Source organism: Anarrhichthys ocellatus, unplaced genomic scaffold (assembly GCF_004355925.1).
Source record: "Anarrhichthys ocellatus isolate YVR2014 unplaced genomic scaffold, GSC_Weel_1.0 scaffold129, whole genome shotgun sequence".
NCBI lineage: Eukaryota > Metazoa > Chordata > Actinopteri > Perciformes > Anarhichadidae > Anarrhichthys > Anarrhichthys ocellatus.
The window spans coordinates 639,335-652,884 of NW_022280159.1; the positions used below are offsets into that span (position 1 = coordinate 639,335).

Sequence of the window (13,550 nt, forward strand, 5' to 3'; positions counted from 1 at the left end):
CCCCCCCTTTTCAATGGTAACTTAGTAAATCTAATTAATTTGCTATTGTTTTGAGTTGGCCTAATTCAGACAACTTTAGTAGTTGACCTTTTTGTAAACACTCCCAGGCTCGTATGTCAACTTACTGACATCCAAACTTTTGGTGGTTACTAAAGATTATTTTTCCAATATAAGTATTTGGTCAAAAATAGTGATATTTGATTTCCTCCATAGTGCCCAGCCCTAAATGAGTTCTCATTAAATTGATTTTCTTGAAGTGAAGGTTAACCCAATGTTGCACTAAGTCTTTTGAAAATATACTACCTGGGTCCTCTTGACCCAAAGTTTGAGAGACCTGTGTCTACAGTGTGGACAAGGCCAATAAACACAAATGATCGCGACTTGATAAATGAAAAACAGCATTCACCGTCGATCCAAGGCTGAAGTGCTCTGTTTCAGATGACAACTTTGAAGCAGCGGACCACTTTAAGATGGTGTTGTGGTGAACTGTTGTAGTATGCTGGTGAACAGAGGGTTTGTTGATCGTATTCCATATTTCTATCCAGTCTCAAAACATGATAGCTTGTCGGTTCACTAACTGAACGAAGCTGATGCTGACATAAATGCTACCGTGCCCATCTGAAATACAAGGTGTTCCTTAATCGTGTGTTTTCATTGGAGTCTCATGTGATGTAGATGGGTCTTAATATCATATCAGTCCCTCCTTAGGTTCCGCGTTGTGCTCCTCAGTTTGTCGTGAGTCGTGATCATGTTGTCCTCTGAAAATGAAGGTGCTCGCTGTGAGCATGTGTTTGTGTGTACCGTTTCTCCTAGCTGCAAGTATGTGTGCATGTCCAGGAGTGTGAGTTTAGAGCCATTTTGTCAGCCATTGCAGTATCCAGCGGCAGCCATGTTGGTTCCTGCACAGTCCTGCTCGGTGGCCCGTGACGGTGACTCCCAGCCATCCGATCGGCGGATGTTTGGGGTCACACGGCGATGAAATGGCACGGGCCTGGTTACAGGCCGCTCTTATAGACAATCGCTGCCACATGTTGCCCTCTCCACAACATGACCGAACTACCAATGGCTCTGTCTTTGTGCGCGTCTCAGTGCTTTTCAGGTTCCCAGTTTGGTAGTCTCTCCAGTAAGGCCTTATGGTCCACACCAACACTGGCCACCAGTCCTCCTTTGTTGAGCGGCGTTCCACTGTAGTCGATATCCTCTCCCTTTAGCGTCGTCATGTGGCCACCTACAATCATGGAGTTTACATGTCATTGGTTCAGTGCACTTCCGCCATTAAAATCCATTTAAGAGATGAAAACGACACATTCGTTAAAAAGATAAAAATACAATTGGGCTTAGTTTGTAGGTCTGTAACCGTAATTACTTTTGTTGGACAATATATACACACTCACAGAAATAAAATATATTATTGTCATTTTTAAGACAATTTTTATGCCACTGATATAATAATATAACGATAATCGATAACGTAAAAATGATCGAGGTCATGTCCAAATATGGTACAATAAGTCCCTAGCGCAAGACAGGCCTTTTAGTATGTGATCTCCTTTGCAGATGAAGTGATATCCTGCTCTTTATGTCTGGTGCAAGATATCTTATTTTCATAGGTAACGTAAATGCTGCACAAGCATTTAGCAGAGTGAAGTCGGTGAGGCTCAGATGGAAAATCATCACATACTTTCATGCGCCAATCTGGATTTACCAACATTCGGATCAGAATGTGCTGAAACGTAGTCCACTAAACAATAGGTGCAAACCAAAAAGGGTTCTAGTAATATTTGTATAAAATGTATTTTAAAAAAAATGAATTACCCAGCGCATTGAGTAGTGCTGCACCAGCGCAGATGTCCCATTTCTTAATAAAGGTGACGTGGATGTAAACGTCTGCCTGGTCCATAGAACCTGTTTCACTGGAAGGCATCGCCAGAAGTGACAGGACCTTATATCCTAGACAGAGAGACAAAGAGAGAGAGACAGAGTGAGCGAGACAGAGTGAGAGCGAGAGAGACACGTGTTCCATCTAGGAGTCCCAGTGAGCCATAAGGCATAATACTAGTGCATCTGAGTGGATTGCAGACTTTCCGACAGTTATTAATAAAACCAGTGTTTGACAAAAAGGTATTGTAGAAAAAAATATCCACTGTAAGAAAAGCACTGCGATACTGTGGACCAGCCAAATTTCTCTTATACAGCCTGTAGAAGCCCATAGCTACATGTGAGTTGCAACAAATAAAAATAATAATAATCAAATTGACAGTATCGTTTTTAACAGTTAAGAAAAAGAAGCAATCTAAGCGTTAATTTGCACATCTCCCTGTGGGTCGTTTCTACTTGAAATCATAAATATCTCCTTTGAGCTTCGTCTGCACATGCAGTACTTTAAAAAAATAAATAATTCTGTTCTCACCTGCTCCACCTGCTCCTATGATCGTTGTGCCGTTTCCAAAAGCATCCTGAACAAAGCTTTTTACTTTTCCGGAGTGGGAACGTGATACGATCGCCTTCGGAGGGCTGACACTGTAGGACGGACGGGGTCTCATATTTGACCCCTGACCTACAAACGCCCAGGCTGAGGGGGGTTGGAGAGGGGGAAGAAGTTCAATACATGTTATTTTATCGACCATTGTCTTAACTATTACAGATCTAGAAAGCAAATTTGACAGGTTCTTCCCCTAAATGGCATGGAGGCAGCATGCATAATACACACACGATTAAACTTGTGGAGGCGCACACACAAACTTACCAGTGAAATCAGTGAACGGCTGGTGTATGACCCCGATGACTGGTTTACCATCTACAGCCACGCACACCATTGTGGTCACATACTTCACCAGATTCTCTATGGGGAGAGAGATGAGCATATAAAGAGAGTGGGAGTTGAGAGGAAAGATGGAGAGATAGATAGTAGAGACAGCCGGAGGACACAGGAGAGAAGAGAGGTGAAAAGAGGTAACAGGATCATGGAGTGAACAAGGACAAAGACGGATGAATAGAGGAGACCAGATACAGAGGTAAGTGTCAGCGTGTCTCTCAAAAATCCATATTTGTGCAGATGTGTGTCTTGTAAACCTTTTTGTTTTATTAATAACAAAAAGAAGACTGCAGTGGTGTTTGAAAGAACACATTCAATTCATGTTTCAGGTACACGTTAACGAGGCCGACAGTGCACACTGCCCCTCTTCATTGTAATTATGCACATGCCATTAACATGATGTAGATCCAGGATGTCCAGCTGGACCCGATGCTAGGGAAACCTCACGTGTGATAACAGAAACACAGACCACTGTTCTCTCTCAGTGCACTCCTCACAAAAGGAGCTACGCTACTCTTATAACATAACGCTGGCCTGCCAGAACTTCCTGTGATTGGTCAGAAAGTCCGAACCATCCACAAAAAGGAGTTCACACTAGAAACAAAGCAAACCCGACAGAGACCGCCTCTTTTCATCAGACCAAGGTTCGGCTGTTTGGTTTCACACGTGTGATTTTTGTTCAGATCAAGCAGAAAAGTCCAAAAGTCCGGACTAACAAAGTAGGTGGGAAAGGACCCTGAGATAGTGGTTCCTAACCCTGAGCACCAAAGGCCACTGAACATTTTCTACTGGGTCATAGGGCGGTTCAACCGGTATACCCGTTTTAATTTCCCGTATGATATGAATTTTTCATATACCGTCATATAGCCAAAACAACTTCTGTCGCTCTTCAACAGGCAGCAAAATGTATTGTTCGCCGCTGGGAGCGCTACGGTCGGAGCTAGTTGTCTTAGCTGTATTGAGAGGGAACCCTAGTCATGGTTATAACCTTATAACAATTAACAACCCACAACTAACGCTCTTTAACAGGGCAAAACACCACAACACAGTTTGTGACACAAACAATTTGTAACACTAATAATTGTACATTTCTAAAATTTCACCACTGAACTGCATGCTGGGTACAGCTCGCTAACAGTCTGCTAACAGCTGGGAGAGGCTCCGTCACTCCAGTAACGTTATTAAAGAAGAGAAAACAGCGATGCAGGATGAACAAAGACTGAACAACAAAAGGTATTTTGGTCAGACACCTATGCAACGCTGATTACCGTGTAATATGTGTGGTATTTGTTATAAATGTACGTTGGTACATAGAGGGTGATAAGAAGCTGTACTTGGAGGGGCTTAGGACCCAGGGGAATGTAGGTGAAGGAAACAGGAAGTGACGGAACAGAAGACACGCCACACAAACAGCTGTTCACCGCTCGCTGGCCGGTTGACCGGACGGTTCTTTTCGGCGTTAATTAATTAATGCTTTAACTCGAAAAAAAAAATACCGTGATATACCGTGAAACCGCCAGAATCTTACAAAATACCGTGATATGCATTTTTGGTCATACCGCCCAGCCCTAGTGGGTCACACAGGCACCGAACCGTTTTCTTTCTACCGAACTACACCCGCCAACTGTGTCAATGTACTCATCGATACTCGATACCGCTAGCCCACCTAGCACCACCGAGCTAGCTAACATTACAGCTCAGCCCGAGGAGAGACGCCATTAATGATTTCACTGTCAAAAGCCTGAGCCTCTCGTCCATGAGCAGATGCCCGCTTCCTTCTGCGCGGTGATACGGTAAGCGGGTGTATCTCGGCACAAAGAAAATAGTTCCCACATGAAACTGCTCACAACGAGGTCTGCGGATGTATCCTGAGTGACCGGGGTCATGATTTATAGGCAGAAACGTTGCCGTTGAGATTTTCAAATGTATTTTTATGGCACTTTGAGCACCACAAGCCGAGAGAAGAAAGACATCTCTACCGCCGATATCTCCAACACTCAACAACTCACACCGAATCTATCTAGATTGATAAATAGAACTACAGGGAAGAGGAGAAATGTGTTCTTTTATATGTTGGGGTGAACTGTCCCTTTAAAGAGGACTCTGCTACAAAAGGGCCATGAATGTTAGGTCAACACATACCCAAGACAAACAAGTGTGCCCACCAAACCTTATATAATCATTTATGATGTTTTTGAAACTCAATATTTTGCAATGTACCCTTCACTGTGAATCCCATGAGCTTGTTCTGCAAAGACAAACACTGCCCACCTGTGTATTCCTGAGTAGCATCCAGAGGGTCGATCCACACTGTGACGCTCTCAGGGGGGACGTCCTTGCCCCCCTCTATCTTGTCTAGTATGTCGGCAGGAATGTTCCGGTTCCAGGATGCAGCCTTGTCCACCATATTGTCATGCTCCTCGCTGTTCACCTGAACACATGCAGGCACAAGTATGAGTCATGTGCCTTTGGCTTATGTTTAAATGAAGTTTCCCTAAAGGTCCTCCGCCAACATCACATCAAAGCCTCGGTTCTGTGATTACAGCCTGGTTGCTGGTTCATAATATTCTCCAGTCTGTGATATTAACCGTCTAGACAAGTGGAACTGGTTATGTTTTGAGATCTGCCAAACAAGTACAGGTATTCTTTACCACGGTAGATAGATGACAGCTACAGCGATTTGCGCTCACCGTGACATCAGGGAAGGTGTTGCTTATGAGGTTAAACATCTTTCTATGAGACTGCAGGTCTCCCATGGTCAGAAGCTCAGTGGCTCCCTCCTGCGTCTTGCCCTTTGACTTCTCCTGCAGGGCATTTTCATGGCGCACCTTCTTCACCTGGGGGGGGAAGACACATTTTAGTTTGAGTAAGGCACCTATTCCTTATGTAGACGGCAGGGTCAAAGAAGTGAGAAATTGTGTTTTTGAACGTCACCAATAGTCATCCAACAACGAGCCGGTCAAACATGTGGGGGACAGCACACTCATCCTAAATCTGCACTGGAAAATCCTAAATATTATAAAGTATACTAAGCATGAATGAGACTGGTCCTACGGGTGATAAGGGACACCCTGAAAATATACAGAATACTACTCCGTAAGGTGTGGAGCTAAAGAGGTCACGTCCTTGGTACTCTTATGACATTAGGTAAAAAAAAATAAATAAAAGTTTTTAAATGTTTTGACAAATACAGATTTCAAAAGTAACTAACTTGCTAAGTATCCATTCAGTAGTGAGGTAATGTGTCGTACAGTCAGGTAGCTTTGTGTCTGAAGAACATGGCTCTTCATCTCCATTCAGTAGTGAGGTAATGCGTCATTACAGTCAGGTAGCTTTGTGTAGTCCGTGACGTCCGGCCGTCTGTTGTCCGAGAAACAGCGAGTGCTCGGACATTTGATTCTCTGTTTGAGCTTTTCTTTTCTTTTACTGAGCAGGAATTGTGGTCTGGCGAAGGAGTAGTGTCACAGGGCTCAATAGCATTAAGCATGTTAGTACAGCCTGGTTTTCCACTCCAGAGTAGGGTCTCATATCCGCAGCTATAAATTGAACAATCGCCGTGGCGGTTGTCAGAGACACTGCCACACACGACTTGGAGATATTCAGTCACATTATGATTCTGTCTCCTCTCTCACCCACCTAGTCCCACCCTTTCAAAATAAAAGCCCCATGTCATAACTGTATCTTAACATGAAGCTCAGAATGAGGTTCATGGTAAGAAATGCTAAGTTCAAGTCTTTCTATCACAAATACAGAAATGTAATTTCCAAAAGGTATAAATCTCATATACAATGTATACAGTGGGTACGGAAAGTATTCAGACCCCTTTAAATTTTTCACTCTTTGTTTCATTGCAGCCATTTGCTAAAATCAAAAAAGTTCATTTTATTTCTCATTAATGTACACTCAGCACCCCATCTTGACAGAAAAAAACAGAAATGTAGAAATTTTTGCAAATTTATTAAAAAAGAAAAACTGAAATATCACATGGCCATAAGTATTCAGACCCTTTGCTCAGTATTGAGTAGAAGCACCCTTTTGAGCTAGTACAGCCATGAGTCTTCTTGGGAATGATGCAACAAGTTTTTCACACCTGGATTTGGGGATCCTCTGCCATTCTTCCTTGCAGATCCTCTCCAGTTCCGTCAGGTTGGATGGTGAACGTTGGTTGACAGCCATTTTCAGGTCTCTCCAGAGATGCTCAATTGGGTTTAGGTCAGGGCTCTGGCTGGGCCAGTCAAGAATGGTCACAGAGTTGTTCCGAAGCCACTCCTTTGTTATTTTAGCTGTGTGCTTAGGGTCATTGTCTTGTTGGAAGGTGAACCTTCGGCCCAGTCCGAGGTCCAGAGCACTCTGGAAGAGGTTTTCTTCCAGGATATCTCTGTACTTGGCCGCATTCATCTTTCCTTCAATTGCAACCAGTCGTCCTGTCCCTGCAGCTGAAAAACACCCCCATAGCATGATGCTGCCACCACCATGTTTCACTGTTGGGATTGTATTGGGCAGGTGATGAGCAGTGCCTGGTTTTCTCCACACATACCGCTTAGAATTAACGCCAAAAAGTTCAATCTTGGTCTCATCAGACCAGAGAATCTTATTTCTCATAGTCTGGGAGTCCTTCATGTGTTTTTTGGCAAACTCTATGCGGGCTTTCATATGTCTTGCACTGAGGAGAGGCTTCCGTCGGGCCACTCTGCCATAAAGCCCCGACTGGTGGAGGGCTGCAGTGATAGTTGACTTTGTGGAACTTTCTCCCATCTCCCTACTGCATCTCTGGAGCTCAGCCACAGTGATCTTTGGGTTCTTCTTTACCTCTCTCACCAAGGCTCTTCTTCCACGATTGCTCAGTTTGGCTGGACGGCCAGGTCTAGGAAGAGTTCTGGTCGTCCCAAACTTCTTCCATTTAAGGATTATGGAGGCCACTGTGCTCTTAGGAACCTTGAGTGCTGCAGAAATTCTTTTGTAACCTTGGCCAGATCTGTGCCTTGCCACAATTCTGTCTCTGAGCTCCTTGGGCAGTTCCTTCGACCTCATGATTCTCATTTGCTCTGACATGCACTGTGAGCTGTAAGGTCTTATATAGACAGGTGTGTGCCTTTCCTAATCAAGTCCAATCAGTTTAATTAAACACAGCTGGACTCCAATGAAGGAGTAGAACCATCTCAAGGAGGATCAGAAGAAATGGACAGCATGCGAGTTAAATATGAGTGTCACAGCAAAGGGTCTGAATACTTATGACCATGTGATATTTCAGTTTCTTTTTTAATAAATTTGCAAAAACTTCTACATTTGTTTTTTTCTGTCAAAATGGGGTGCTGAGTGTACATTAATGAGAAATAAAATGAACTTTTTGATTTTAGCAAATGGCTGCAATGAAACAAAGTGAAAAATTTAAAGGGGTCTGAATACTTTCCGTACCCACTGTATATACAGTATATGAGATATATATACCTTTTGGATTTCTGTATACAAGAGATATCTATCTATCTATCTATAGATATAGAAATGATGGGGGTGTTAGCTCCCATCATTTCCAAAGGCTTCTCAAACAAAGGTATATATCTCAAATACAGAAATGCCGGGAGCGATTTGTGGACTATCCATCATGAATACAATATTCAATCCAAGAGTATGAATCTAAGATGCAGAAAAGAGAAGCGACATCTCAATTGAACCTCAATGATACTACCGGTAACATTGACGTGTATATACAGCGGGTAAAATAAGTATTGAACGCGTCACCATTTTTCTCTTTAAATATATTTCTAAAGGTGATGTCGACATGAACTTTTCACCAGATGTTGGTAACAACCCAAGTAATCCATACATCAAAAGAAATCCAAACAAATTAGTTCAGAAATTAAGTAATGTGTAATAAAATGGAATGCCACAGGGAAAAAGTATTGAACACGCTTACTGAAATTGATTTAATACTTCGTACAGAAGCCTTTGCTGGTAATGACGGCTTCAAGACGCCTCCTGCATGGAAAAACTAGTCGCATGCATTGCTCAGGTGTGATTTTGGCCCATTCTTCCAAACAAACAGACTTCAAATCTTGAAGGTTCCGTGGGCCTCTTCTATGAACTCTGATCTTTAGTTCTTTCTATAGATTTTCTATTGGATTCAAGTCAGCTGATCGTCTGGGACATTCTAGCAGCTTTATTTTATTTCTCTGAAACCAGTTGAGAGTTTCCTTGGCTGTGTGAAATTTCCACCCTCGTTTCATCTTCACCATCCTGGTAAATGGGAGCAAATTTTTATCAGGAATGTCTTGGTAAATTTTTCCATTCATCCTTCTTTCAATCATGTGATGTTTGCCAGTGCTGTATGCTGAGAAACAGCCCCACACCATGATGTTCCCACCTCCAAACTTCACTGTTGGTTTGGTGTTTTTGGGGTGATGTGCAGTGCCATTTGACCTCCAAACATGGTATGTATTACGGCATCCAAAGAGTTCAATATTGGTCTCATCTGACCAGACTATATTCCCCAGTATTTCACAGGCTTGTCTAAATGTGCAGCAAACTTTAAACGAGCTTCAACATGCTTTTTCTTCAGCAGTGGAGTCTTGCGTGGTGACCGTGCGTACAGACCACAGCGGTTGAGTGCATTATTTATTGTTTTCTTTGAAACTATTGTACCTGCTCATTCCAGGTCTTTCTGAAGCTCTCCACAAGTGGTCCTTGGTTCTTGGACAACTCTTCTGATAATTCTTTTCACTCCTGTCAGAAATCTTGCGAGGAGAACCTGGCCATGGCCGGTTCATGATGAAATTATGTTCTTTCCACTTCAGGATTATGGCCCCAACAGTGCTCAATTAGTTTCAGAGAAACAAAATAAAACTGCTAGAATGGCCCAGACAATCACCTGACTTGAATCCAATAGAAAACCTATGGAAAGAACTAAAGATCAGAGTTTATAGAAGAGGCCCACGGAATCTTCAAGATTTGAAGTCTGTTTGTGTGGAAGACGGTCAAAATCACACCTGAGCAATGCATGCGACTAGTTTCTCCATACAGGAGGCGTCTTGAAGCCGGCATTACCAGCAAAGGCTTCTGTACGAAGTATTAAATCAATTTCAGTAAGCGTGTTCAATACTTTTTCCCTGTGTCATTCCATTTTGTTGCACATAACTTAATTTCTGAACTTATATGTTTGGATTTCTTTGTATGTATGGATTAGTTGGGTTGTTACCATCATCTGGTGAAGATTTCATGTCAATAGCACCTTTAGAAATATATTTACTGAGAAAAATGGTGACGCGTTCAATACTTATTTTACCCGCTGTATATATATTGCGACATCTCCGGGCAGTAGAAGCCACACTGTTGTCAAAATTTCCGTCAAAATTTTCTAGTTCAAACATATTGTTCGGTTTGTAATGCGTACCGAACCGGGAGCCTCGTACCGAACGGTTCCATACGAATACGTGTATTGTTACACCCCTACTTCCAGCTCAAAAGCCTGATCAAACAAAAACAAAAAACTACGTGTAATTGATCTTAGTTAAACATATATGCTATAAAAGCCTACTCAACCTTTGTCCATTGAGCTGTGTAGTTAAACATGTCTTTTTACCTCTGTGCCACCGAGCACAGCAGCCTCCACCGAGACAGCCAGCAGGTCCCTCAGATCCACTTTGCTCCTCTGTCTGCAGAGACACAACAACGTTAGAAATGACTGGAAGAATTAATAACTTTTACCTGATGAAACTGTGTCAGCCATATCAGCTCCAGGAAAGTAAATGAGAGAAGGAACTTTTTTAACATTTCCCCCTGGTATCCTTTTTAGATGATGCTGAAATGTTGTGCTCATTCACTATTTCACAATGAGACAATTGCAGAGACTAATCCGTGTTTCCCACAGACCACTGGAAGCCAGATGATGGTAATGCAGACACATTGAAGTCTGTACTTTAAAAAATATATATAGGTTCAGGAAGCAGCTGCTTACATGAACATATTAACATGAACTGTAGTTACGGCTCTCATATAAGAGACTGGACACTGTTTCTAACGTTACCTGCAGTGAGCGAAAACGTTATATCATCATCGTGTAAGGAAATGAGAGAGAGAGGAGTCTGACCTGAAAGCAGCCCAGCGGTTGGAGATGACCCCTGCGTACAGGTGGTAGATGACGCCGACTCCGAGGAGGCAGAACATCGCCACGCCGAGCGGAGACAGCCGGATACCCATCGGAGCCATTGTCCTTTGAAGCTTTTTGATAGATAATATGACTCACAACACCGAACCAACAGCACAGAAGTGCTCTCAAAATGACAGACCGGAGGGCTATAGCGCTAAGCTAACGTTAGCTGACGTGGCTGTCAACAAATGCAGCTAACGAGCTGCTTCACACCTGGCGTTCACGTTCCTGATTAACACGTCGACTGTCATGTGCGAACAGCTGGAGCTGTCAAAGAACCGACACACGGGCTAATTCAGATTAGCTATCTGCCCGTTTAGCAACGTCCGACGTCTGTCTGACGAAATTCCCCGAATAACCGAGCGTCGTTTCTGTCTGTAACGACATTCCGTTAGTGGGACATCTTGACTGCGCTCCGTATTCTCCTCGTTAACTCGCTGGTGTCGAGGGCCAAGCGGAACAATCACACCTCTGTTCAGTCATCTCTCCTCTCGTTACGTACACAGCTAAGAGGTCACGAGTGGGCCGCTTCTCTTCCGGGTTATCGCTGGTGTCGTCATCATTTTTTTGTAGTCATTAATCTTTATACCTACTATTTACCTATTTACAATGAATATTTAATTAAGAGCAGAAGAAGCTATTACATGGGGATACAATATATGTAGCTTGACTTTTCTAAAGTTACCGTACTTATTATATATTTTTTATTTATTTTAAATTGCATCATAAGGAATGTAAGCAGCAGCAACAAAAAAAACACATGTATATACAGTATTTATACACACATATATATTTAGATAGATAGATAGATATGGAGATCAACATGTTCTTGTTCTTCCCTCGTGCACCTTCTTCCACATCGGTCACAGTACAGCAACACAGTTCTATACAATGGAAAAAGAATATATTGACAATGAGGGAGCAAATCCTCCTCTTTATGAAATGACTGCAGTGCAAACAGGATAAGTATAAACTAACTATCTGAGTGTTTATTGTGTGGCTCTACTGTCTCAGATCCAGTTCAACCTCTCTGTGCAGTCAGAGGACTTCATGAACTTCCACTTATTGTTAGTTATTGCGGTTTTTATGCACCTCTCTTGTTTTTGTTTTGTTTTACCGTATTTTGTCCTGAGTGTATAGTTTAGTAACATTGATGCCTTACATTTTATTATTGTTTTGTGTTATTTTTTGCTGCACTACAAAAACAGTTTTTAAAGAGATGAACCAAACTGACTATACTGAACTGAACACGGAGTAAATTTGCATCAGTCTGTTCATTTAAACTGTGTGGTATTGTTGTATTAGCTTTTTACAAAGACTTGCACTGGTATGTTAACATATGTGATGCACATGCAAACCCACAGTTGCACACCCAAAGCTTCTTTTAAGTGTGTTTATCCTGGATGTCAAAGAACTTTCCAGAAGTTCAGAACATTGTGTTTCTAAATTTTTTATTTTGTTTGTTTTACAGTCACTTATCATCAGAGATTGAGGATACCAGCCAGGCGCCGCAGTCAAGTCCTCTATCAAGGTGTTACATCTTTAAGTTATAACACCTTTTGTAACACCTTAATAAGTGATGTTGTAACACCTTAAGTGATGTAACAACATCACAGTAAGAATTCAATGCAGAAGAACTGTAATTCAGTCAGGAACACTCTCGTCATAGATTTTAACCATTTATTGCAACAAATGGAAATACAGTTAAACTTGGCGCTGATGGTTCCGCTCTTTGAATGCTCCCCGGATTAGCCAGCAGCTACCAATCCAAAACGCGGAGCAAGAAGCAACAACCCCCAAAGGTTTACAGGAATGAGCCAGAAGTACATTTTTAAAATACATTTCAACCATTTGCCATGAAAGATGATCTCTGAACTAGAAAAGGGGTGGAGGCTGGGGTGGAGGAGGCAAAGCTTTGTCAGCACTGTGTTCTGTAACAGCGTAGATGTAGAATGAATCAGTGAGGAGGGAGTCATACTTCAATAAACCTCCTTGAAGTGAGAGTGGGCTGTGATTGGTGTGTGGCCGATTGGAAGCTTCAATCGGCTGGCTGTCAGCTGGTTACAGCTGGGGGTGTATGACTTCCGTGTCCTGCATGAACTAAAGCGATGCTTCATTTATTTCCTAAACAAGCTACAATTTACGGTTTGGACTTCCAAGGCCTCACATGATTGGTGTGATTTGAAGCTACATACTACAGGACTCTTGTGTTATCTTAACATGTTGTTTTTAAAGATAAAAAGGGAATTAAATACTTGTAAACTTGAAAAGGTTGTTCTGCAAAGTTTTTAGCTGTGCTGAACATGAACAACAACAGAGAAAAGCTTGATTGGCATTGAATGCTTTATTTTTCTCATTTTTCGGGTTCAATTAATCACAAAAATACAAATAAACTTCAACAAGTTTCCAATAATGTTGCATCTGGCAGAAACTACTTCCACCCAAAGATTAAAACATGCTGAAACAAAAGTTTAAACATACTGTACATACAAACAGGCAAATATGCATTATATACAGTTCATTCATTAAGGCTATTTCTTGTATATTGTTGGTCTTGATCAAACATGAATAGAAAGTTACTTTTTTTTTTTT

The 13,550-nt window shown here is 42.0% G+C and overlaps 1 protein-coding gene across 1 annotated transcript; it reads right to left on the reverse strand.

Moving 5' to 3' along the window:
• Nucleotides 1-759: 759 nt before the first annotated feature.
• bpnt2 (3'(2'), 5'-bisphosphate nucleotidase 2) lies at nucleotides 760-11,482 on the reverse strand. Its single transcript, XM_031877225.1, has 8 exons — nucleotides 10,899-11,482; nucleotides 10,392-10,464; nucleotides 5,506-5,652; nucleotides 5,087-5,246; nucleotides 2,747-2,842; nucleotides 2,411-2,572; nucleotides 1,816-1,950; nucleotides 760-1,228 (listed from the first exon to the last, which is right to left on the reverse strand). Exons 1-8 carry the CDS (start codon nucleotides 11,015-11,017, stop codon nucleotides 1,086-1,088), a joined length of 1,035 nt encoding a protein of 344 aa, XP_031733085.1. The 5' UTR covers nucleotides 11,018-11,482; the 3' UTR covers nucleotides 760-1,085.
• Between the last annotated feature and the right edge of the window lie 2,068 nt (nucleotides 11,483-13,550).

Bases quoted from the DNA above. Each gene is read 5' to 3' on its own strand.
- bpnt2 (XM_031877225.1), bottom strand. From the start codon at position 11,017: ATGGCTCCGATGGGTATCCGGCTGTCTCCGCTCGGCGTGGCGATGTTC. The intron at 2,573-2,746 runs GTAAGTTTGTGT...AACCCCCCTCAG, and splicing joins GCCGTTCACTGATTTCACTG to CCTGGGCGTTTGTAGGTCAG. The intron at 1,229-1,815 runs GTAATTCATTTT...CCATGATTGTAG, and splicing joins AGCACTACTCAATGCGCTGG to GTGGCCACATGACGACGCTA.